Source organism: Rattus norvegicus, chromosome 7 (genome assembly GCF_021556685.1).
Source record: "Rattus norvegicus strain SHRSP/BbbUtx chromosome 7, alternate assembly SHRSP_T2T, whole genome shotgun sequence".
Lineage (NCBI taxonomy): Eukaryota > Metazoa > Chordata > Mammalia > Rodentia > Muridae > Rattus > Rattus norvegicus.
Window position 1 is genome coordinate 125,465,224 of NC_141540.1, and position 26,388 is coordinate 125,491,611.

At 51.8% G+C, this 26,388-nt stretch overlaps 2 protein-coding genes across 8 annotated transcripts in view; one reads left to right on the forward strand and one right to left on the reverse strand.

Annotated features, from left to right (window-relative positions):
• Arhgap8 (Rho GTPase activating protein 8) overlaps positions 1-26,388 on the forward strand; it is a 76,574-nt gene that overhangs the window by 44,535 nt on the left and 5,651 nt on the right. For 3 of the 4 annotated variants that reach the window (XM_087556583.1, XM_087556582.1, NM_001004242.1), the window contains 5 exon segments: positions 1,745-1,818; positions 2,373-2,450; positions 3,199-3,327; positions 5,927-6,030; positions 7,614-8,034. In XM_087556583.1, coding sequence (XP_087412709.1) covers positions 1,745-1,818; positions 2,373-2,450; positions 3,199-3,327; positions 5,927-6,030; positions 7,614-7,910 — 682 coding nt within the window. In that variant the 3' untranslated portion in view covers positions 7,911-8,034. 4 annotated transcript variants of the gene reach the window in all.
• Phf21b (PHD finger protein 21B) overlaps positions 19,592-26,388 on the reverse strand; it is a 70,465-nt gene continuing 63,668 nt past the window's right edge. For 2 of the 4 annotated variants that reach the window (XR_015623933.1, XR_015623932.1), the window contains exons 9-12: positions 23,289-23,447; positions 22,910-22,985; positions 22,624-22,727; positions 19,592-21,665 (exon numbers count right to left, since the gene is read on the reverse strand). Coding sequence is in view for 2 of the 4 variants with exons in the window: in XM_087556586.1 (XP_087412712.1) it covers positions 21,423-21,665; positions 22,624-22,727; positions 22,910-22,985; positions 23,289-23,447; positions 25,095-25,117 (605 nt within the window). In the remaining 2 variants the exon portion in view is untranslated. Of the gene's footprint in view, positions 21,666-22,623; positions 22,728-22,909; positions 22,986-23,288; positions 23,448-25,094; positions 25,118-26,388 lie in introns of all 4 variants that reach the window. The other 2 variants (XM_087556586.1, NM_001130680.1) reach the window with 2 other exon arrangements.

Below are 26,388 nucleotides of genomic sequence, written 5' to 3' on the forward strand. Positions count from 1 at the left end.
CCCTAACATCCCAGGACAGCCCGAATGGGGACAGAGTAGGTTTGTTGACTGCTTGCACAGTAACAGGATTACCTTGGAGGATGTTACATGGGTGCCACCCTGGTGATTCCACAGCCAGGCCTGGAAACAGACCTCAGATCATACCCACTTAACAGAAAGGGAAATGGGGGCTCAGGGAGGTCAGTGCTGGGTTTGGCTGGCAGAACCAAGGTCACCATACATACTCCATTTTGGCTGTGCACTCAATTGAGCAAGTCATGTAATCAATCTGTGCCTCAATATCCCCACCCAAGTTCCAGTCAGTCTAAAACATTTATCTAACTTTCATCAAACAGAATAGGTGCTTTCTGTAGTTATACCTGTCCTTGTATCCCGGTGTCATAATCCACCTTCCTCTTCAGGGGACCCTGAAGCCCTTCCCTTCAGTTTTGGGCCTAGCATCACAAGCAGCAAGTATGTATCAGTCAGCTGCCACTGGTGATGCTGTGTAACAAGTAGTTCTCTCCATCTCAGCATGTTACAGCAGCAGGTCTTTTCTCTGCCTCAGTCAGTTCTTGTTGATGATGCTGTGTAACAAGTAGTCTCACTCTCAGCATGTTACAGCAATGGGCATTCTTTCCTGGGTTCCATGAAGTATGTGGAGCAACTGGGCTCCAACTCACTTTATATATCTTAATACTTTTGACACCCAGACCAGAGGAGTGGCCTCCACCTGCGACATCTGATCTCCCTGGGGAATGGAGGTAGGGGTAGGGGCTGGAGCAAGTATGATCCAGTCAGGAGATCATACAAAACATGTGCTTTGTGTCTGCTTATGTCCCACAGTAGGTTGTGTAGGCCAGCCCATGGCCAGCATATAGAGAGGCAACTCCCCTGCAAGTGAAGGTGACACAGAGACACTTACCCTATGTCACTGTGGCTCCTTCATCTGAGGTCCCAGGCAGCACTAGATGCTGGGGATTTAGAATCTGCGTTGAGTCCTCCCAGCTACCTGCTGTCGCTGTGTCTCAGGGCCCGTGTTTATCATGTACTTTTGCTTCGTTTTATTTATTTGAGACAGGGTCTCTCTGTAGTCTTGGCTGTCCTGGAAATCACTGTGTAGCCAGGATCGCCTGCCTCTGCCTCTCAAGTGCTGAGATTAAAGGTATGTGTCACCATGTCCAGCAAGTACTTTTTAAAACTGAATGAGCACCTAGTCTAGTCTCCTGGGTCACAGTTAGATATTCATCTATATTCTTTAAATAATATTTATCTATATTTTTAAAAAAGATTTATTTATTTATTTTATGTATGAGAGTACACTGTCACTGTGTTCAGACACACCAGAAGAGGGCATCGGATCCCATTACAGATGGTTGTGAACCACCATATGGTTGCTGGGATTTGAACTCAGGACCTCTGGAAGAGCAGTCAGTGCTCTTAACCACTGAGCCATCTCTCCAGCCTTCGTCTATCTTCTTGCCTGTAATACTTTTTTTCTCTGGCAAGCTCCTACTCATCCCTCAAAACCCTGCTTTGAATAGCCCCCAGTGTTCCCCACACCATATTCTGGGTGGAGTTCTGGTATTCTGTTGTCTTCCAAAGTTAGGATACTCATGGCTGCTTCATGGCGGTTGAAGCCGTGTCTCTCCCCAGAGACTCCTTGATATTATATCTTCTCTGCAATGGGGAGTCTGAAAACCTTCCCCTGGCCATGCCCCATCAAGATCTGGAATGAATAAGCCACTACATTCTTTTCCCTCAGCCTCAGAGACAAAAATCAAGGTGAACTCATCCCCCCTGTGCTGCGTTGGACGGTGACATATCTGAGAGAAAAAGGTAAGGAGCTGCCTCTGACCGGGACTCTCAAAGGGGCTTCATTTCGGCTCCGGAACATCCCACAAGCCTGTGGATGCCTGTGCCCTGTGGCTTGGAAGGCAGAAAGAAGCATTGCAGGTGCAAAGACCTGGGTGTTTATGCATGAGTGTGGCTCTATGGGAAAGCTAGGGAGGAAAGGCAGGAGTTGCTTAAAGGACATCAACCTCCAGGCTTCTGCCCAGTATATCCACGTGCTGTTCTTGGGCCCGGCTTCCTCTCCTGGCCATGAAGCCAGCAGGGGCCTGGCGGGGAGGCAGCCAACTGGTGGTGTTGGATAGAAGAAAGGTTGAGTATTTCCTCCAGGGTCCCAAAGCTGCAAGGAGGCAAACTGGTCATGGGCCTGTGTGTTTCTGCACACCCTGCTCTTAGGAGGGGGTGACTGGAGTTGGGACATCCGATGCCTGGAATAGCCTGACCCATGCCAGAGGATGTTGATACCACAGACGAGGGAGTCACAGAGTCCTGGGAAGCCCAGAGGGCAGGGATCTGGGGTGTTCAGTCTCTTCTTCCCGTAGGACTGCACACTGAAGGCCTGTTCCGGAGATCAGCCAGCGCCCAGACTGTCCGCCAGGTGCAGCGGCTCTATGATCAAGGTGATGCCGCAGGCCCCTCCCTCCTGCCAGAGTCCCGATTGCCACCCCCAGTCCTCAGGTGTAACTCCAGACCCTACGTAACCCCAGAAACAGGTCTGGGTGGGGCTGCTGCCCAGGAACCCTAACCACCATAGAAGGGTCCTGTGTCCAGACTCCAGCCTGCTAGTCCAGGTCCTGCCCCAGCTCTCACTCCCTATGCACCTTCTCCACTGACGCCAGGTAGTCACATGGTTCAAACTAACACTGCAAGGTAAGGAAATCGATCGTGTTATGGCTTCCCAAGGGCAGGCCCCACCCTGCAAGCAGAGAGCTGGCATCTGAGCTGGGAGGACCCCCAAAATCACACTTAGCGAGCAGTGGTCTTGCTCCCAGGGACACTTGCTCTTTATCTCTGCTTCAACCACCCACCCCCTTCTGTGATTGCATGCCCAGTCAACAAACAGTACCCCACCCCAGCCCACCCCCGTAGTCCAGAGCCGTGTGTGCAGGCCCCAGAGCAAGGCCCTGACCTTGGAGCTCAAACCTCCATCCACAGCCAAACCACAGGGAACCATAGCTGACTCCATGGGCACCCTAAAAAAGAGATACAGTAGCAATAAGAGGGAACTGGTGGGGGGAAGCACCCCAAAATTCAGGTGGTAACAGATATCCCAAAGGCACGTGACTATGACCTATCCCCCCCCCCCTTCAGTTCCGGAGTCATGGGCTGAGTGAGGCGCTTAATTACCACATCATTTCCTGCCTTCAGGGAAGCCTGTGAACTTTGATGATTATGGTGACATGCACCTCCCAGCTGTGATTCTAAAGACATTTCTTCGAGAGCTGCCCCAGCCACTGCTGACCTTCCAAGCCTACGAGCAGATTCTCGGGATCACCAGTATGTACTCGCTTGAACCCTGGCCTCAGGGTGTCCCTGGCTACAGACCGAGGTCAGCCTTGGTCCCTGTGGGTCAGCAGAGGGGAGCCTGGGCCTACCCCTCTCTTCATTCAGTGTGTCTGTAGGCTTAGCCATGTTGTCTGTAGGGTGGAGGAGGGAAACCCTAGCTTGCCTGGTGGCACTACGCAGGTGGGTAGCATTTTTCCTTCAAGTGAAGTGTGCAGGCCCTTCCTGGGAGCCTCTTGAAGACTGTAGTCTCCACAGACTGCTGGTGAGCCCTCTCCAGGGAATTTAGGAGAGTCACGGAGCCAGTGTAGAGCTGACCATGACCATGTCTCAAGTTGTGGCTTTTCCAGTTGCCAGTTAGTTGTGTGACTTGGGGTGCGTCATGCAGCTCCTCTGTGCTCACTTCCCTCACGTGCATTCTCTGGGGCTCAGTGGATAGAGCCTAGCATGCAGGAAGCCCTGGATCCCATCCCCAGTGCTGAATAAACTAGGCACGGGGCTCTGCAGACGTAAGTCCAGTACTTGGAAGGCAGAGGCAGGAAGATCAGGTCATCCTTGGCTCAAACCAAGTGACACCATGCTCAGCTGACTGTTGTCAGAGTCAGTGCTGTGACATTCGGCTGCTCTGCCTGCTTCCCGGGGAGGGGTTAAGAGAGGCCACCATGATAGCCAAGGTGGCCTGCGTCCCTCCCATGTCCTCTCTGTGACCATCATTCTAAGAAGAAGAACCAGAAGTTGTATCACCCGCAGTCCAGAGCTGGCAGCCCCTTGTTTCCCTGGAAATGTGAATTGCAGGCAACCCCTTGTCCACTGGGATTGCTAAGGAGCCAGCTCAGTTCCTTGAGATGATGGCTTCTACTAGGAAACCTTCAAGCTTTTCATAGATGGGGATCCTGTGTCCTGCTGGGAGCATTCACACAGTTCCAGGGTCTCCTGGTCACTGCACAGGCTCAGTGGGAGGACAGTGATGGTGTGTCAGCAGCTGGGGACTCAGGAACAGGATCCAGTGAACACTGGTGTGCACACCCACATCTCAGGGAGCCATGGGAAACGCTTGTTTGTTTTTCTTTTTTAAAGATTTATTTCTTTATTATATATAAGTGCACCATAGCTGTCTTCAGACACACCAGAAGAGGGCATCAGATCTCATTACAGATGGTTGTGAGCCACCACATGGTTGCTGGAAATTGAACTCAGGACCTCTGGAAGAGCAGACAGTGCTCTTAACCACTGAGCCATCTCTCTCTAGCCCCCTTAAATGCTTGTTTATGGGTGGTTTTTTGTTTTGTTTTTCTTGTTTTGCTTTGTGTTTGAGACAGGATTTCTCTGTGTAGCCCTCACTGTCCCGGAACTCATTCTGTAGTCCGGGCTGGCCTTGAACTCAGAGATCCATCTACCTTCCTCTGCCTCCCAAGTGTCGGGATTAGAGGCGGCGTGTGCCACCTCCCACTGCCTGGCTCGAGCCAGTGAGCGACTTGCTCTGTTTCTTTTTAAAATAATGTTTCAGAAATGGTTTCACCTACGTAGTCCAGGCTGACCTTGAACTCATAATCCTGCCTCAGCCTTCAAGTGCCGGGATTACAGGCTTCTGCGGCCACACTTGATTTCAGCTTAGGTTTCACTCCAAGGCTCAAACAGAGGATCAGAGGATGTAAATTAGTTGGTAGGGTGTTTGCCTAGGAAGCACAGAGCCTTAGAATCCACTCCCAGCACTGCACAAACCAGGCATAGAGGTGTCCATCTGTAATCCTGTCACTTGGGAAGTGGAGGCAGGAAGCTTAGGAGTTCATGGGTATCCTCGACCACATAGTAAGTTTGGGGCCAGTCTGGGACATAAGAGAATCTGTCTCAAAACTCAGATGGTGGGGTTGGGGATTTAGCTCAGTGGTAGAGCGCTTGCCTAGGAAGCGCAAGGCCCTGGGTTCGGTCCCCAGCTCCGAAAAAAAGAACCAAAAACAAAACAAAAAAAAAAAAAAAAAACCAAAAAACCTCAGATGGAGAGTGACTGAGGGGACTGAGTCTGTGCATGAAACAGTTCCACCCAGCCCCCCACTCCCATACCGAAGTGGGATTTCCCCCAGGAACCGCACAGTGGTCTATGTCTACTGAGAGTCACAGGTAGGCACGTTTGTCTTAGAGGAGGTCAGAGAGTAAACGCCAAGCCTTCCCCAGTCATACGGTCTCCATGGCAGCTGCTGGCTCCATCCATGTAACCCACAAGCAGCCCTAGGCAATGTCCACACGCAGCCATGGTTGTGTTCAAGAAGAATATTACCGAGGGCTGGCATGGTGGTGCACGCTTCTAATGCCAGTACTTGGGAGGTAGAAAGAACAAACAAAACCCTAATTAAGAGAGAAACTTGCCAGGCTGGATGTGAACTGCTGGCTGTGTGTAGCTTCCTGGTCCTGGACTAGCCTTTCGCTGTTTGCTGAGTGACTCATTCACAGTCCTGGTTCCCAGCAGGCCGCAGTTTCTGTAGCCAACACACAGAGGAGGAAGGACTGGCAGAAGTAGTAGGGTGCTGAGAGAGCCTCCTGGCCAGGCTGTCCTTGGGACTGTGCTGCCCCAGCCAGCAGCCTCATGCCATTTCAGGTGTGGAGAGCAGCCTGCGAGTGACCCACTGCCGCCTGATCCTGAGGAGCCTCCCAGAACACAACTATGCCGTCCTCCGCTACCTCATGGGCTTCCTGCATGAGGTAAGTGCAGCTAGCTGCCTCCCAGGAGAAGGACTGGGCCTGGGGGCCTCTTGACAGCAGTCCCTGCACAAACCGGCCTCCGGTACAAAGTCACAGCCAACTCTACTCTTTAACTGCCAAAGGACTTCTTCCCTCCAGGTCAGCCAGGCTCCTCAGAGAAGTCTGAGAGTCTGATGTGGTACCCAGAGATGGGGCAGAGGGGACAATGTGTCATATGATGCCACATTCTTGGCTTCTGTGTGTGGTATATATATGTGTTCATGCATGTATTCATGGATGAATGTGTGTGTATGTACATGTGACGGTCGAAGGTCAACAATGTCAGAGTTCATCCTCACTCGCTCTCAGTTTTGGGTGACAAAGACTCTTACAGACCTGGAGCTCATTTATCCAGTCAGCCATTACCAGCTGGCCAGCGAGCTGTGAGTCCCAGGGATCTGCCTGTCTTTATACTCCCACTGCCCAGTGCCTACATTACGGGCACATACCACCACACTCCTTTTTCTTGTGGGTGATAGGAATTGAACCTAGGTCCTGTGGCACATACTTTAGCTGCTGAGCCATCTCCCCAACTGCCCTCTACTGCACCCCCACATTCACAAGCAATTCTGTCTCTCACTGTTGCCTGGCTACTTTTCACGCAAGTGAGGATACACTCAGGCCCTCTTACTGGAGAAGGGGTTCTCAAGCTTCCTCCTCCTCAAACACTGGTGTGAGCTGGTCTTGTCCCCATACTAGGACTCAGGAGCAGGTCTTCTTTGCCCTCGGGGCTCAGTTTCCTTACCTAGAAAGTGGGGAGTACTGAATCCTACTTATCCAGGTGGCTGAGTCGGCCAGGAGGATGGGACCCCCCAACAGAGAGCCCTTTGCTCTCACAACTGTACCCAGGAGCCTGAGCTCAATTCCCCAACCATATCACAGAAGCCAGAGGGTGTCTGGTTTAGATCTTTAGTGCTGGGGACCCTGCCTCAAAGTCTGCCAAAGTGGAAGAGGTGCTAATGGGATGCTTAGGATATCCTCGGTGTTGGAATCAGAGTGTCCCCACAGAATCAAGGCCAGGACCTTTTATAGATGGGAGACCTGAGAAACTGAGACCTCAGTGGAGATGTGGCCACAACGGATTTTGATACCGGCTGAAGCCTCCGTTCCAGAATTCTTTTATTTAGTTGTTCTTTTATTATTTGTGTGTGCACGCTCATGTATAGCTATGCGTGTGTACACATGCTACAGCACGCACACATGGAGGTCAGAATACAGCTTACAGGGAGCAGATTCTCTCGGGCCATGGATTAGTGGGCCCCTCAGATTGCTAGACTCTGCAGAGGTCACCATTACCCACTGAGCATTCTCAATGATCCCATTGGTTTTTGAGATGAGGTCTTTCACTAGCCTGGAACTGGGCTTGGGTTTTTCTGGGGTTCAAACTCAAGCTGGTGTGGCAAGCGCTTGTCAAACGGTGCCATCTCCCCAGCTCCCCCGCCCCCCCAACCAGAGCTCTCCCTACACACCAGTCTCCCTTGGGGTAAGGGTGGAATTCACACTGCTGATGCCCGAGGCTTCATTTCTTGGGTTTCCTCTTCCAGGTGTCTCTGGAGAGCATTTCAAACAAGATGAACAGCTCTAACCTGGCATGTGTGTTTGGGCTGAACTTGATCTGGCCATCCCAGGGGGTGGCTTCCCTGAGCGCCCTGGTTCCTCTGAACTTGTTCACAGAGCTGCTGATAGAGTACTATGACAAAGTCTTCAGTGCCCAGGAGGGCCCTGGGGAGCACATCCGGGATACTGTCGAAACGAAACAGGCTGGTCCTGTTACCAAAGAATTCACACAGACGGGCACTCCCCGGGCCTCACCATACCTGTCTCGCCTCCGTATCCCCTGAGTAGCTGGAGACACCTTAAGATGCCCCCTTCCATTCTATGCATCTGTGTACCTGGTTGTCTTACAAACTTACTGTCTTTAAGAAGACACGGGAATTAAATGGACCCAGAACTTTCTAGTAGGGATTTCGTGCTTCTGATTGTTGGGTTCATCATGGTTCCCGTGGTTCATCAGGGATATGTCTGAAATGACATGCATGCTTGAGGGCAACTCTTCTGAACCATTACTCAACGCGACTCAAGAGAAGTGTGAATTTGTTGGCAAGGGGCCCGGAGGCAGTCACTGTTGGCTGTGATAGGCCGTCCAACCCAGTGACTCACACAGCTGTAGACAATGCATGGGTTACCTGACAGTTCAAGGGTCTTTGGGGAACGCACACATGGCTGGCTATCATCTGGGGAGATTTAGCTGTCTGAACAATCACTCCTATCCTCCAGCAGGTGGCATGAGGTTCTTGGTGTCTTGGACAGAGGGGCTGCGCAAGGTTTGTGTGATCTTTGAGATCGTGGACAGCAATGCTCATCCCTGTAGAGAACGGTGCCCGTTGGCTCCAGTGGAAAGACGAGCATTGTTGACACTTCCGAACAGGAGTGGAGGTGCCTCTTGGCAGCCAGCCTGCCAGAGGGCTCCAGGTTTCTGGCCTCAGACAGACTGTCCCATTAGGGTTGTAGAATGGGCCCTTTACATTATCAAATACAGTGCGGCAAAGTCCCCTACGGAAAGGTCCATGAGCTATTCTGATTGGACAAGCTTAGGTCACATGCCCATCGTGGTCCAATCACTGTGGCCAGAGGATGTGCGGTAAAGCTAGGCCTGCATCACGTGTTTCCTGCCGGAATCCCGATCACTCAAAGCTAACAGCGGCTACTGGGAGAGCCGTGTGCCAGCTGCTCTGTTGCAGAGAGAAAGGGATGGGTGCTGAGGGCGAAAGCCCACCTCAGAGAGTTGCAATCATTCCCTTCAGGCCTGGATAGGAGCTGCACCACACTGTGGTGATTCTAGTGCAGCACCTCTCCAAGTCAGGAAACAGCGGACTTGTGAGCATGGGCTTGGCTGACCATGCAGGGAGGCTCCCTCTCCTGTAGGCAACTGTTGAAATGTTCCCTCTTCTGCCCCAGAGATGCAGAGGACACAGGGATCGAGCCCAGCTTAAAAGGATTTCCTACTGCGAGCAAGGAGTGAGAGTCTGTGTCTCTGGTCATATTCCTAGCCCATAAATGAGAACCCGAAGACCCACGAAACAGTGCCATGCTGTCGAAAAACACCCATGACCCAAATTAACTTCAGCTTACAGATTGCAGTCCCTCATGAAGGGAAGTCAGGGCATAACCCTAGGTAGGAACCTGGAGGCAGCATCTGAGGCAGCTGACACGGAGGAGCTGCTCGCTGGCTTGTTCCTCATGGTTTTCTAGCTTGCTTTCTTATAGCACCCAGGACCACCTGCTCAGGGCACAGCGGATAATCATCAATCAAGAAACTGCCTCAGAGACTTGCCTACAAGCAATCTGCTAGAGGAATTTTCTCAATTGAGAGTTTTCTTTCCAGACAACCCCAGCTTGTGACCGAACCCATGTAGGCTTCTGCTTTGCACCTTTCAGGGGGGACAATGAGACTAAGGGAGATGCTGAGCTTGCTCTTCCCGTCTGGATAGCGTGGGGCCTACACCCCTGGCATCCGTCCATCTCTGGGAATTGTAGCTCTTTGGTGATCTACAGGCCTGAGCTAGAATTGCAGCCCCTCCTCCAGCACGGTCAGCTTCTACAAGTTTGGTCTTTTCTTTTACTTCCTGCCTGGGCCTGGAGCAGAGTTTAATACTCAGCCAAATGCTTAAAACATGAGAGCCGTTAGTGATTTGGAGGGGGAGGTAACCCAGTCCTGCAGTTCTTGAGGGTGAGCTTGCAGATGATGATGTACCACACCACAGAAAGGTTGGGCACTGGTGGATTTTCGAGATTAAAGTAGATTTGTCTTCCTGGTAGCCATCTCTACTGGCCAGCACTGTCACAAAGTGGCCCTCAGCTGAAGTATCCTTCAGCAAATGACCTGCCTGCGTTCAAGAGCTTGAGCCTGGCCCGCACTGCTGCTGAGCTCAGGGGCAGGACCCAGACACTGGCCTGACCCTGGTGTTGAGAGAGTCCTTGGTGCCCTTGGCTGATTCTCTACCCTTCCCCCTCTTGCCCCTAGGCAAGCTCCAGCTGCATGTGTCAGGGGCCCCATTGCCCACCCACCATGCTGTGTAGTGTGTTGTCTGCTTTCTGCTGCTGTCTTTCCTGGTCACCTGAGGTCACATGGGTTGTCCTGAGTTCATGAAACTGTTGGTGGCTGCTCCCCCTCCTCCTCCTCCTTCCTCTCCTCCTCCTCTTCCTCCTCCTCCTTCTTCCTCTCCTCTCCTCCTCCTCCTCCTTCTCCTCCACCTCCACTTTCTCTTCCCCTTCTCCTCCTCACTCCTCCCCCTCCTCACCTCCTCTCCTCCTCCCTATCCTCCTCCCCAACTCTTCCTTTTTGCCTCCTTTCCTTCCTCTTCTTCCTCTGTTTCTCCTCCTCCCCCTCCCCCCCTTCTCTTCTTCTCCCCCCTCCCCCTCTGGTATCCTACAAAGCCTTTCTTTTTCCTCTTGTCTCTTGTACTTTGCTTTCTTCATTTCTTTTTCCATTTCCCCCTTTATTTTCCTTCCTCTTTCTTTCCTCCCTTCTCTTCATTTCTCTTTCTATCCCTCAATTTCCTTCTCTTTCTACTCCCTCTCCCCTCCCTTTCTTCCTTCTGACAACCCCAACCCTTCCTCTCTGACCCCAAACAGTCAAACAAAGTGGGCTCCCAGCATGGCTCAGTGGGGCCCTGGAGGCGGCCAACCCCCTCGTCCTGGCCACGGCCTCTGGAAAGGCCACCGTGCGTCTGCGCCACCCCCCTCCATGGCGTCTGTGCTCACAGAATAACCCCAAAGGGTCTCCGAGTTCTGCTGCCAGGGAGAAAGAAAGAAAGAAAAGTGATGGCTCCCTTAAGAGCCCGCCATTGTGAGCCCCGAATTAACAATGACATTAAATCAAGCCTCATGCATTATGCAGCGGGGTTTACAGGGAAATGCGTGTCTGCGAAATATATGTCTCAAATTTCCTGACTTGGAGAGGTGCCCCAAGATGGTCTCCTGCCGCTCCTTTGATAACAGTTTCTCTCCACAATCGGTAATTGTGGAATCCCAGCCCAGCGCTGCGTGGCCCCGTCACCTTCCCGTGTCTCGGTACAATTTCCCGATCATTCCCACAGCCAAAGAGAGTGATTACAGCGGTCACATGTGGGAAGCGCACATGTCCCAGCTTAAAACAATGCCAACAAAGCCTGCATGAGGACTCTAGGGTGTCCCCATCGTCTGGACACAGGGGATAGATTATCTAAGCCTCCGCTTTGGCAGAGAAGACAATTTCCAGTCACTGCAGAGGTTCGGCAGGCTGCCCAGAACCTGTGGTTGACATTCACAGAAAGAACGAATTCACAGAACGATCCACTGACACCGCCCCAGACCCATGCACATTAGGGTCTGTGATGGAGGGACATGTCCAGGAAGGAAATGGAAGTCAGAAAGTAAAAGTCGCTCATTGACGACCAAAGCCCAGAGTGATGCAGACACTGAGAGAACACTCAGTGAGCTTTGGAAGTCATCACTGTCTAGCAATGACCTGGATGGGGGACTTGAGCATCGCTGTGCATAGATGCAGCGGGCCTGACCATCAGGAATAGTAGATATGTCGAGGTGTGTCACCAGGGTGACCGAGGCGTATCCTGCATTTAATATGGCCAGAACCGGCCTGTGTGTATTGATTTGGATCACTGTTTCCCCTGGTGACCGTCCGTGCTGGTCGGCACCCTCACGCCTCTGTGGCACGCAATCTGGCAGGAAGACATCACCCAAGGTCACGTCTGCACACCCACAGCAGCTCATCGCCAAATGGTTTCATAGACACTGAATGATATACGAGCGGAAGTAGTTATTACGGACTGAATGGTGGGTGGCTCCACTGGGCAAAGGAGTTTGCCAGCAAGCCTGGTGACTGGAGTTTAGTTCCTGGGACTCACATAGAAGGAAAGAACTTCCTTTTACACCTTGTCCTCTGACCTCCACTTGTGCACCGTGGCATGTGGGTGCCCCCACTCATGTACCCAGACCCACACCCTGTCCCCCCACACTAAACAGAAAAGAATGACTGAGTGGGGGTGCAGAGAACATGACTTGGTAGAGCACTTGCTTAGCTGGAGTGAGGTCTGGGCTTTCAGCCTCCAGTGCTTGTGGAAGAAGGGAGAGAGGCACAGCGAGGTGGGGGGAGGGCACGAAGTGGGAAGCCATAAACGAGCTGAACTCCTGGACCTAATTCGCATTTACAGAACATCAGACTCCACTACAGAGGCGTGTGTGCTCTTCCTAAGTGCACAGGATGCAGCGGCCGACGTAGACCAGAGTCTGGGTCGTAAGACAAGCTCTGCTAAATTAAGGGGGTTACAATGGAGCAAAGAACACGACGGAATAAAATTGATCCTGAAAATCAGTGATATCTGTGGGGGGAAGAACCCGAGTATAAGGAAATGATTTTGTTTTTGTTTCTTTAATACACAAGTCAGTGCATTAAAGACAAAGTCAGAATGGAAGCCTCTCCTAGCTCTGCTGATATTTTTAAAAGATTTTGTTGGTAATTTTGCGTGTGCTCGTGCATCTGTGCCAGGGCGTGTGCGTATGAGTGTAGGTGCCCGAGGAGCCCTGAGGAGGGTGTTGGGTCACATGGAGATGAACTTACAGGTAGTTGCATAGGAACCACGTGGGTCCTTTGCCAGGGCAGCAAGTGCCCTTCACTGCTGAACCATCTCTCTAGCCACACTTTTTACAAGAGACAGAGTTTCTCACTGGTCACTTAGGCTGGATTGGTGCATCAGCAAGCCCAAGACTTCTGTCTGTTTGCCTCCTCGGTACTAGGATTACAAGCAAGTGCCAGGATGACTCCTTTGGACCGACGCCTCCTCTTCCTCATCCTTTTTTTTTTTTTTTCTTTGGCATGGGTTCTGGGGCTCACGCTTAGGCCCTCTGGCTTCTATGGCAAGCACTTCGCTGACTGAGCTAGCTCCCCAGCTCCCAAGAAAATAATTTGACTTCACACTCAAAATAAGCTAAAGACACGCTAATGTCACAACATATCAACATTCATGAAGCGTTAAAGCACAGCCTCCAGGGAGAGCTAAAAGCCTGTAGGAGAAAAACAAAAGAAACCATCCAAAAGCAAGGGCTAGTGCTGCACCAGGGCAAAGAGTCAAGGGAGGGAGATAAAAGCTAACAGAAATTTGGACTAAGAAGTATGTCCTAGTTTTGTTTGTCTCCCTTCCCTTCCCTTCCCTTCCCTTCCCTTCCCTTCCCTTCCCTTCCCTTCCTCCCCTCTTCCTCCCTCCCTCCCTTCCTCTTTCTCTCTTTTTGACACAGAGACTTACTATGTAGTCTTGGTTGTCCTGGAACCCACTACATAGACCAGAATGACCTTGAGTTCAAAGATCTGCCTGCTCCCGCCTTCCACTGTTAGGATTAAAGGCGCAAACCGACACTCTGGGCCCTTCGTTTATCTTCCATTGCTCTGATAAACCCTGCGACCAAAAGCAATAAGTGGAAGAAAGGGTTTATTTGGCTTACACACTCCAAACACACTCATCACTGAGGGAAGTCAAAAGGCAGGAACCGAAGCAGAGGCCAGAGAAAAACAGGGCTCGCTGACTTGCAGCTCACTGCTCACTTTCTCCTACATCCCAGGAGCACCTGCGCCCTGGGTGGTACCTCCCACAGTGGTACCGCCCTCAGTGAGCTGAGCTCTCACTTCGGTCAGTCATCAAGAAAATGCCCCACAGACTTGCCCTCAAGCAATCTGATGGAGAATCCCTGAGGTTCCCTTTTTCAGTGCTTTCTGGTGGTCTTAGGAGACCCCTGTGAAAGGATTGCTCAACCCACGCGCTGAGAACCACCGTTCTAGCAGCTGCATTCTAGCTGGTGTCAAATCGGCAACCACCAAGACAACAAGAAGTAACCAGCCCAAGCTGGGTGGGGTGGCACATATGGAATGTTAGCCTTTGGGAAGCTGGGGCAGGAGGATTGTGAGTTCTAGGTCAGCATGGGCTACAAATAATGAGACCTTGTCTCAAACAAAGGAAAAGAAAAAAGAAATCGGGACTGGTGTGTAGCTCATGGGCAGAGCCCTTAGGTTGCCCTGGGTTCCATTGTCAGTACCCAAAACAAACAAGACCAATAAATCAATAACAGCCAAGAGAATATAAACAAATTCAAAAGTCAGCCCCTCACATAAACACATGTGTTTATGAACCCCTTGACAGACAGCTGATCAGGATGAGAGGAAGCACAAATTACGAAAGAAAAACCGCTTATTGATTTAGAGTGTGCAGAGAGCGAAAAAGATCATCAAACTGTCACCAACAATTTTATGCTAAAATCGGCCTAAGTGATAATTCCTTGGATAACTCAAAGTATTGGAACTGACAGCAGAACAGACTAACCCAACAGCCCCGTGTATTAAACACGTTGAAATGTTAGATGGAAATGTCTTCTCACAAATGAAACTCTTGCTCCAGACGGCTTCCCTAGTGCAGTCTAACAAAAGAAGACTGTTTCGGGGAAACAAGGGGCATGTTTCTGAATTATTTAGTATTACGGTGTCCGAGGTGTCAGGAAGACAAGCAGAATTTACCATCCCAGGAAAGCGTCAGCACAGAACACTGCAGGTCAAATGCAGCCCACGGCGGAAGCTCCTTTTGCTGAGCCTCGAGCAAGTAGGGCTTATTCCCAGAATTTAAACTTGGGTTAGTGTTTGAAAATTAACATAAATAACCACACGTGCGGAATCAGGGGACACTCACATGACTTAAAAGCAGGGCGTATGCATTTGAAAATATTAAAAACAGTCATGATTTAAAAACAAACAAAAAGCCTGGGGCGGGGGAGGGGGCAGCAAGAGGGCTCAGCAGTTAAAAGCAACTAAGGCTCTTGTAGAAACTAAAGTTTGGTTCCCAGTAGTTGAGTAGTTAAGTAGCTGTAACTTCAGCCATGGGATCTGTCTGACACACTCTTCTGGCCTCTACAGGTGTCCTGAACTCATGTCTGTCTGTCTGTCTGTCTGTCTGTCTGTCTGTCTCTCTCTCTCTCTCTCTCTCTCTCTCACACACACACACACACACACACACACAAATACAAACAGAATCTCTCTCTCTCTCTCTCTCTCTCTCTCTCACACACACACACACACACACACACAAATACAAACAGAATAGAATAGAATTCCTATGTACCATACTGCTGACTATCAACTTGATGTGATCCTGAATCTCTAAGAGAGAAGCCCCCGGGCATACCAATGAGGGATTTCTCCTTTAATCAAAATGGAAAGGCCTGTGTTGAAAGGGTGGCACCTTTCAGTAGTTAGGAACCAGATACAGAGCTGTCCAAGGGAAAACCGTTTGTCCCTCGTCTGCCTGCCTTGGTCTCTTTCTGGTGAGCGCTGCTGTCATCCTCCACTGAGGCCAGAGCCCAGCCTCTTGGACTTTCCAAGCCAAACACACCTTTGGCACTGAGTTGGGACTCCTGAGGTGTCCAGACTCCTAGACTGAGCTACTGAGTTCCCAGCCTGTCCCATGTGAAACAGCCTCTGGGCCATACCTTGTAAGCCAATGTCATGACCTCCACTTTAAACATGCATTCATTCTGCCCGTTCTGTTCCTCTAGGGAACCCTGACAACATCGTACTTATGTGACGTTATTGAAACTTTATCATTAACGGAAGACGCCAAGTTCTCACCTCTTCCATTCCATACTGGACTAGACGTCCAGCTGCTGTAGGAGGCAAGAGAAGTGAGCTACAGACAGGAGGGTGGTGGACAGGCACGGTGGCACTCACCTTTACTATCAGCACTCAGGAGGCAGAGGTGGGCGGTCCTCATAGTGACTTCCAGGCCTGCCAGAGCTACATGGTGAGATTTGTGTCAAAACACAAAGTAGACAGACAGACAGACAGGAAGGAAGGAAGGTGGAAGGAAGGAAAGAAGAAAGGAAGGAAGGAAGGAAGGAAGGAAGGAAGGAGGGAGAGAGGAAGAGGGAGGCAGGTAGAAGCAGCTTGCACATGCCATTTGTTAGGGTGGAAGTAGGAATGTGTTGGACAGCTGTTAGAATGTGCAGGAAGATTTGGTGGGTTTTCAGAGTGCAAGCCAATCAGGGAAGCGTAGCTACAGAGAGATCCGAAAAGGAAAAATCAAGGACAGGCAGCTATCAAGGTAGAATCCAATCTCTAATGGACACCCTAAGGCTGTGAGAGTCTCTGAGACCAGAACAACCTGGAAGAAATTCCTCCTCTAAACTGGGCTTCTGATCCTGCTGGAGAAATGCTGGCTGCGGCCCCTAAAAGGGACGTTAGCCGTAGATGGTCCCTAGTCACTGTGAGTTGCAGAGAGCCAAGGCAGAGGAAGGTGTGCAGGCAGGAAGTGGGCTATAAATGATATCTCTTTTTTTTTCTTTTCATTTTTTCGGAGCTGGGGACCGAACCCAGGGCCTTGCGCCTCATAGGCAAGCGCTCTACCACTGAGCCAAATCCCCAACCCCAAATGATATCTCTTTACTTTTATTTTTTATTTTTTTGAGACAGTGTGCCATTATATAGCCCTGGCTGTCCTGGGCACATGCTATGTAGATCAGGCTGGCCTCAAACTGACAGAGTTCCATCTGCTTTGGCCTCCCAAACACTGGATTAAAGTGCCTAGCAGTAAATATTTTAAAAGCACACACGTTGGCTGGGGCTGTAGCTCAATTGCTTATCTAGCATGTACGAAGTCATGGGCTTGATCACAGCACCACATGAGCCAGATGTGCAAACACCAGCAATGCCAGTTCTCAGGAGCTAGAGGCGGGAGGATCAGAAGAACAAGGCTATCCTTAACTACATAGTGAGTTATCGGCCAGCCTGGGGTACCGGAGACCCTGTCTTGTGAAGGGAGAGAGAGAGAGAGAGAGAGAGAGAGAGAGAGAGAGAGAGAGAGAGAGAGAGAGAGAGATATGCTTTGTGTGGCAAAGATACTGCCTGTGGCTAACCCCCTCTTCCATCCCCTCTCATTTTGATGCAATGCCACTCATTCCTCAACTACAGTCTCAGATCCATGAGGCACTAGGTCAGGGGCTGTATGTGCAGGTGTGGTGCAGTGACCTCTGGCAGTCACACAAGGGTCATGAGGTATCCCATATCCAGAAGGTAGAACACAAGGTGTAGTCGCAGTCCTGCTAAACCAGCCCCTGGGCTGTGCAAGCTTGTGTTAGAGGGTCTCTGTTTTCCAGTTCTCCAAAAGGAGCTCTGATGTCCCCCCACCCCCGACCTGCTCAGCATGGCATCCTGGCCAGGAAACAGGCAACCTCAGGCCAGCAACTTTGTTCTCCGACCCCTTTGTCTTGCAGCAGATTATAATGGGGAATCTTGATTGTCCACTTGACCAGGCTGAGAAGCACCTCAGAACTTAGTAGAGCTCACGCGGGGTATGTCTGTGAAGGTGTGGGCATTTTGAATGTGAGTAGCACCATGTCTACAGGCTGGAGGGATGAAAAAGTTGTGGATGGAGATATGGCTCAGAGGTTAAAAATGTTGACTGCTCTTGCAGAAGACCTGGGTTCACTTCCTAGCACCTACACAGTGGCTCACAACTGGGTCTCCAGTTCCAGGGGATCTGATTCCTCTTCTGACTTCCAAGGGCTCCTACACACATGTGGTACACACACACACACACACACACACACACACACACACACACACACACATATATATATATATTCAGGCATCTGCACACAAGCACACACACAATTTAAAATAAGTCAAGAAATGAATGTATGAATAAATATTAGCCAATTTAAAGGGGGAACCAGAGGGATAGTTATTACATAAGTATATCTCCCCCGACCCCCATGTGCCCTTTCCCTGTATCTCTCCTTCCTGGCCACTCTGGTGTGCACTGCTCTGCCCAGCCAGGCCTCCCACCACCCACCATGATAGGTTGAAGCCTTAGAACATTCAAGCCTAAAATAAATCTTTCCCCCTTCAGGCTGTTTCCTTCCAGCCTTTTGCCTAACACATGGATAAACTCTTGTCTTCCTAATAGAGAAAGTGCAAAATGGGTTGTGAAGTCTCAACAACCAGCAGGAATAGGCAGGGGTGAGCACAGCCATGGGAGCTACTGCCAGGGAACTAGGAGAGCTGTAGTCACCAGCTGTAGTCAAGTCTTGAAGCAGCCTGGGGAGGCAGTGAGCAAGAGCCCTGTGTGCAGTAGGAGCTCGCTTTGTGAACTGATAGAGCAGGAGGTGGAGATGGTATTAAGCAGCAGACAGGGACACAAAGAGAGCAGGGTCTGAGCAGGGCTTTGTGGCCCTGGATGCCACAAGAAAGATGGGTGAGGTAGACTTAACTTTAGCTGAGCACACAGGGAGCAGACCAGTTGGCACGTTCCCCACCCACATCTGTCACTAGTAACTGAATAGGAAGGAGCGGGTAGATGGTGGCAGCGATGATCTAAAGCTAGGTGACAAGAGGGCTAAGGGTCAAGTGACAGTGTCCCATCGCACTTGTCGTAATGACACAGTTTAACCAGAGATGGGTGTGGAGATCATAAGATCAGGGGTGACTGGCAGGGTACTGTTGGGGAAGGAGCCAGCTCAGTGGAGCCTGTGCCATGTCTGAGATGTCCTTCAGTGATGTCAGTCTGGGGTGGCTACCAGTGTAGACACAGGAATTGAAGGGACAGCTGTCCAAGGAGCACTGGAGAGAGCAGATGCTGGTGTAGACTGGAAGTCTCCAGAATATGGAGGTTAGGTAAGAGGGAACAACCTGAAGTAAATATGGGACAGCATGAGCTGCTTCAATAGTGAGGCGTCATTGATAAGTCATGTGGGTCGCATGAGCAGGGCACCCACTGGATCTGCCTAAAAGTCACTAAGGACTATTTAGACTGTCCCAGGGGAGTTATGAGATAGAGGGGTGGAGGTGGGCAAGAGAACAGAAAACACCTAGGGACTGGGAAGGAGGGTATGACGATTGTTCAGGAGACAGAGGGGTGGGGAGTGTATAGACGGTGTAGCCAGAGCTAAACTGTGGAGCCCTCAAACCGTGTGCTCCCCTGAGCAATCGCACTAGTCCCTGGCTGCAATGAGCATGCGTGGTGGGCTGTTTAGCCTGGCAGTGCATGAACGCATGCGTGTTCCCATCTTCAGCGCCCCAGGCAGCATTCAACGGGCCCTTCTCCAGCCATAGCTGCAGGTACACAGGTGAACCCGGATCACCAGGCTGATTCAAGGCCCTTTGAAGGGTCTGGAGCTCGTCTGCTCTCAGGAATGGAAACACCAAGGTGGTGTGATGAGCTCTTGTGTCCAAGAGGCAGAATGTCTGAAGAGGAGCGGGTGAGAAGCGTGAGTGTGCCAGGTACTCCACTCAGGGACGAGCCAAGGTAGTTTCGGTGCGTTATATAATATGAATCTGTTCCTCCAAAGACTGGGGTCGACACCTTGAGCTCTCGCTTTCCTTTGGGGTGGGTAAAGTCATGTGACCCTGGCTTTCAGCCATTTTTAAACCCAGTTGTCCCAGGGCTCCCTAGAGCCTCACACTGAAAGCAAGGACACAGGACCACCGGGCTTTGAAATTGGATTTAATGCATCATACAGAAGGAAAACTACACTGGTATATTTAAGACAAACACTTTCTCTAGCCACTATCCACTGGACGGTCCCCCTTGGTCCCAAAAAGAAAACCCAAAACTAAGTCTCGAGACGCGTCAGCAGCTCCCCCTCCCGGGTCCAACCTTCCAACATCCTCCCACGTTTCTTACAAAATCGAACTCAATCCATCCAGGAAGAAAATCAAACCAACAAAAGAACCTGAAGACAGTTACGTCGCCAGCCATGCGGTAATGCATAATCGGCACCGCGTAACCAATATATAAAGGCGTGTGCCTCACAGGGCCCACGTTGTTCATCAATAAAAGAATATAAAAATCTTGTTCAACCCAGTGTAATGTGTATTAAAATAGATTTGTATCCTACAGCACAGTTTCTCCCGGAGTCGTGAGAAATGACAAGGGGGAAAGTAGCTGGTGGCGGGATCCCAGCCAGCCTTCCCGCTCTGCACGTGTGTCTGTGTGCACAGGTGTGCGTCTGTGGCCCTGGCGCATGCGCGCGTGCTCACTGCAATTCGGCACCGTGTGATATGCTCGGCGGGGAGCTCTGTGGCTCCTGGTCACATATGGGTTGTGCTGTGTCCCTCGGGACAGGGTGAGGCTTGCGAAGTGGGCTGCATGGCTCACAGAGGTGCAGGAGCCCCCAGGGTGCCTAGGAGCCTACACTCCCTGCAAATAAGGAGACAGCTTTGAGGAGAGCATTGAGGGCTCTGGAGTCTCCAAAGGCCAGGGCCCCAAGTGGCACCGTCCTCTCTGCCTTCCCCCTGGATCTTTAAGTCCCTTCTGGATGCTCCATCAGGTGCCTCTCAGGCGAGGTTACCAATTCCTGTATCAGAGCAGAGACTATCAGATGCAGAGGGAGGCAGGCAGGGGTGCGGTTCACATTACGGATCATACAATAACAACAATAATAACGAAAAAAAAAACGCTATACAAAAAGTGTGAAGCTCTTTTTGGCATAGTGTCTTTAACTGGCAAGAAGTGGGCAGGGCGCTCGGCGGCTCCTGCGAAGGAGAGAGTGCTCTAGAGGCCTCTGGTTGGGAGTTGAAACCTGCCAGGTGCCTCCCCAGCTAGGTGACTGCTCCCTCTAGCCCAGAACTCCATGAGGAAAATTCCAGGGATTGGCAATAGGAAGAGTTGGGCAGCGACAAGAGCATGAGTTAGGGAAGGATGAGGCAGAGGCTAGGCCGGGCAGCCCATGCAGCGGTGACCCCAGGAGAAGTTGGCCTGTTACTTGTCCAGTTAAGTGACTGATTTCCAACATGGTAATACTGATGGATTAGGGGCCAGCAGGGCACAGGGAGCCACAGGGCCATTGGGGAACTACCTAGGTTAGCTACCCTCTCTTGTTCCAGAGGCTCACCCCGCCCACCCCACTAACCAGCTACCCGTTGTCAGCTTGCCTCCTCACAAGCCATGTGCGGCCCAGTCTGCCTCACTCTCTGAAGTCTAAAGTCTTCCTCTCTTGAGGGGGACACTGTAAGGAGAGAGCTGGCCATAAAGGCTGAAAGCCAGGGAGGCCTGACAGCCGAAGGTGAGGGCCTCCTGTGCCTAGGTCTGAGACACCCTCACCTGGCCTCCAGGTGTCCCCTGCAACTGGTGTAAGAATCCACCTCAGGCTGGTTCTGGGTCTAGGACACCCATCTCACTCCTCCTTTCTCTCCTCATCACTCTGTCTAATTTATTTTTGTCTAAAATTCATAGAGTTTATGAATTAAGGCCGACAGATCCTCCAGGTCTTGAGAGCAAGGTCCCAGTAACTTTCCATGAGTGTTATACAGGTCCCTGGGGTCAGTTGTGGTTCTGGGGGTGCTGGAGGGAAGTGCGCATGGTGGTGGTGGTGGTGGTGGTGGTGGTGGTGGTGGAAGGCTTGGTCCAGGCCCCCGCCAGAAGCGGGGTGGGGCTGGTGGTTGCCACAGCGACCTGAAGCATCTGCTCACCCTGGATCAGTCTGAGGAGGGCTCGGATGCGGTCCAGCGATGACTGTGTACCCCGTTGGCGGGCCAACAGGCTTGTCTTCAGCTCCAAGCATTTCTGTCAAGGGCAGAAGTGTTGGAGGTGGTCTCAGAATTGTGTTACAGCATCCTGGCCCAGCCACCTTGATAAGCTTACCTTCACTCACAAAGCTGTCCCCTGACCCCCACCCCCAGCAGAGCCTGGGGGAACTAGGTTGATGGCTCAGTGGGTAAGAACATTTGCTGTGCCCATGATCACCTGAGCTGGCATCCCCAAACATACACCATATATGGTTGTAACCCCGATGTTGGGAGCCAGAAACAGGTGGATCCTGGGAATTCAAAAGCTCAACTGCCAAGCCAAAACTGCAGATGTCAAGTTTAGTGGTAAAACCCTACATGTACGGAATAAGCGGAGCACAACAGAAGACAATCTCCTCTGGCCTGAACATGCGTGCACACAAGTATGTGTGCCTGCACATCCATTCACACCTCTAGCCCCCTCCTCCTCCCTCCATGCCTGGGATATAAAGTGTTCGCCCAACATACGTGAGGCCCTAGGCTCAATCCCCAGCACCATGAAAATAAATAAATATAATAAAACAGAAAAAATGCTCCTCCAGGGCCCCAAACTATTAGGTGCTGTCAGCACCATCTGCCTTATCATCACCACCACCATCATCACCGTCACCACCACCATCATCACCGTCACCACCACCATCATCACCACACCACCACCACCACCACCACCACCACCACCACCACCACCACCACCACCACCACCACCACCACCACCAACCAACCACCATCAGCATTTTGTTTATCATCCATCTACAGAGGACTGTGCTCCTTTTATAGAGGAGGAAGCTGGGGTTCAGAAGGGCGGGACCTTGCCAAGGTCACGTAGAGGCCGCTTGCTAAGTATTCATGGACCACATCAGAGCTGCACCCTGCACGTCTGGGCCCGTTGAGCGGTGCTGGTGACTGGGTTCAGTGTGTGGATAATGGGGCACCCCCCGCCCCACGCCTGTGCTCACCTTCACAGCTGAGGCCAGCTGCCGGTCCCGCTCCTCCAGCTGCTGGTGTTCAGACTGCAGTTCGCTGCCACGCTGCAACAGCTTCTGCTTCTCCTCTTCTTTCACTGGGCAGGAGAAGCCAGAGGCGCTGAGGGGCAGCTGAGCAGCAGGGCCAGAAGCGCTCTCCTAGGGACCAGTCTCAGCCACCTCTATCAGCGATCTGGCCCAGAAGAACCTGGACCCACCCAGGACCCCCAAGGTCTCTTATGAATGCAGGGGTCCTTTCCCACTCCCAAGGACATCTTACCTGTCTTGTGGGTGACATAGGAGTGTACAATGGCCAGCATTCCAGTCCAGGGCACACCCTCGTCTTTCTTTAAGGCCTGTGGGGCAAATGGGACCATAAGAACACACAGAGATCCTAGAACTTGCTGAGACTATCCCGGCTATGTACTCCCAGGAAGGCATGCTCTCAGATTCCCAACTGTGATAGGGGGACAGCAGCCATTATCAGTCTGGTTCACTGGCACTGCCCAGTGAGATGCTTCCTTCTGGGTCACTCTCAGGGATGGGTGCCCAAGACCAATGTCACTCCCTTACACACTCCCTGCTCCTCCCATGCTGGGGATCACCCAGAGCACTGTCTCAAATGTGCGGGGCAGAGGTGTGAACCCTTCTGCCCACACCTTCCGCTGGCACTTGGGGCAGACCCACACGCCCTTGGGTGCCGTCTTAAGGGGCGGGTCCAGGCAGCTGAGGTGGTAGGCCCCTGAACAGGTGCCGCAGGGCTGCAGGCTGGCTCCTCGCTTGCAGGCAGCACAGAATTCATCATGGGTGATTTCACCCTGCAAGAGAAGGGAGGGTGCGAAGTGGTTCAGCTAGGTCTGGGCAGCTTGAGGGAGCAGGAAGGAGACGCCTCCTCAGGGTGGTAATGTAAAGGCATGCTGTGCAGAGGTAGGAGGTGTGTGCCCTGACAGGTGGGGTTCCAGGGCACCCCTGCACACCATAACAGGGCACTGAGCACAGGAGAGTCTCCTCCCTCCAAGTGGGGCCCAGCAGTGACACATTTCATGTCTACACTGCCTCAGGGAGGTGTTATGGCTGACACAAGCTACACCTTTAGTCCCCTCAACTGCATACCCATCTTTCAGGGACCCCTGCCACTTAGGAGAGACGTTCATGATGGAGACATTCATGATGGGGATAAGGACAGTTGTCCCTTGGACACTTGATAGAACAGGACAGAGCACACCAAGTGGACCCCACTCATCCATGTGCCCAGCAGTGTGGTAAGGGATAGGGCCTTTTCTGTCCCTCCCAGAGGCCTCAGCACAAGCTTAGGGACTGTGTTCCCCTCCCATCAGCAGGCTGCCTCAAGAAGAACTCTCCTGATGGCCTACAACACCTGTCCAGCTACCCACAAGGCCCTTGTCACTGTAAGACTATCAGAGTTTCTGACCCCAGCGCCAAAGAGATGGGAAGGGACAGCCCTTATCACAAGTGTCTTGACACCAGAGGTATCCCCAAAGGAGGCCTCTCAGTCTTCCCATCTATATCCCCTACCAGTGCAAAGACTCAGGAAGGGTGAGGGACTTGCCCAGGGTCACGCAGGGAGTGGGAATGGCAGGTAGAACCAGGACCACAATCCCCACCTCCTGCCTCAAAGCCAAGGTCCCCAGAACTAAGAACTCATGGAAAAGGTGGAATCTTCTATCACCTTGTATCCCTTGTCTGGGCAGTCTGGGCACTGGTAGTTTCAATAAATTGCCAGGCCCAAGGGTACCCGTGTTTACCACAGCAGGATGACCTCGGAGAGCAATGTGGTCATCCAAAGCAAGCTGCAAGCAGTGCCCTGGGCATGTGAGCATGAGGGCTGAGGTTCATTTGGAATTGGATGAGAAAGTGGGGAAGGGCTATTGAAAGACTTCAGGCCAAAGAGTCGCCTGACGCCAAGGCTGAGTTCCATCCCTATGATTCACATCACGATGAGAGACCTGAGCGCCACAAGTTGTCCTCTGACCTCTACACTTGCATGACGGTGCACATGTGCCTACGTACGGACACAGAGGCACTCAAACACACACAACATAAGTAAATGAAAAGAAATAGGTGAGGGAGAGGCTATGCCCAGGATCCAGGTCCTGATCAGCTTCTGCCTCGGGAAACAGGGATGTGGGCTTGGTGGGTGGATAGTGTCACAGCATCACAGTGAGCCCATGGGGTGGGCAACAGAGAACCAAAGATGGCCAGCTCTGTCCTGGGTCACATAGAGAAGCCAGGCAAAGCCAGGGTAAAGATTAGTCTGAACACCCTTAGGACCAGGCAGCGGAGCCCCAACAGCGTCAGGACCTGGCAGGAGGCAGTTTTCTGCAGCAATACAGGGTTCAGCCTGGCCTGCAGGCTTGGTGCTGTGAAAGCTTTGAGTACCAAGGGAAGCCTAAAGCAATGGCAGATGCTCCACACCCCTTCATGTGAAGATGGGGGTCACGTACCTTCCAGCAGGGGTCCTCATTGGCTAGCACAGGGAGGAAGGGTGGAAAAGATATTAGTGGGGGCAAGAGGAGCATGGGTCATGGCTGGGGTCCCCCAGGCTTAGTGTGACAGAGTCCTTGCCCCAGAGCATGATGGGAGTATCACGAGGCCCAGTGACACCTGAGTTCTCAGAACCCCCGTGTGATGAGGGAAGACTCTGCCTTGGTCCTGGTCAGGACCTACCTGGGAACAGGCATCTGAAGTCACAAGGATCATGGGTGGCACAGTGAGGTGCCTCAGAGATGAAGCTAGAATTTAGAGGACCCCTCGGAGTAACCCGTTTCCAGATCCTTTTGGCTGTGGATCCTTTGCAATTTAAGCCGTGACCTCAAACCACACACAGAAAGAACCACCAACATTTTTTTCTTCCAGGTTCCTAGTCAAACCATCTTCAGTGATGCTGTTCGTGGTGGAGGAACTGTCACCAACTTAGAGCAGACCCATTGTACAGATCAGCAGTCCAAGGGCTAGGGAATGACTAATGCTGAGAGCTACACAGAATCCCGAGAAGCAGGCAGCCATTTCCTGCCTCCAAAAACATTGGTAGTTGCTTCTTTACTTCTGAGACAGTCCGTAGTTTCAGGCAAGTCTGAAACTGACTGCAATCTTCTTTTTTTTTTTTTTTCTTTTCTTTTTTTCGGAGCTGGGGATCAAACCCAGGGCCTTGCGCTTCCTAGGCAAGCGCTCTTCCGCTGAGCTAAATCCCCAACCCCGACGCAATCTTCTTGCCTCAGCTTTACGAGTATCATGATATTGGGACAAGGGGCTCCCAGTCATGGAGGATGGCTGGCACAGGAGAAAGAGCCCCATTTAGAGCTGGGATATAAATCCCTGCCTGTCCGAGCAGCACCCAGTATTTCTAGATTAGCTGAAGTTGTCCAACTGCCCACAGCCAGTATAGGAGGGAAGGCAGGGTTAGGATGAGCCCCAGTCCAGCTGGGAAGTGAGTGCCTACTCTCTCCAGAGCTGTCCAGTAGCAGACAGCATGGCTGAACAGGCAGCATGGGGCTCATGGTCACGCTGCGGGTGGAGGGGTAGGGAGCAGGGGCATCCTCTACACATGTCCTCATGCCCTGTCAGCTCAGCCCTTTGGTGGACAGTCCTACCCCAGTGGCCTTCGGCCTGGTTCTCAGATCTCGACACTGGTGCACAGCAGGAACCTATGTGATTCTAGTGGGCAGTGCGTTCCTAGTGCCATTTCTGTATCTGACGGGATGGAGCCCGTCCCAGCAGCTCTCTTCCTTCCCCAGGATC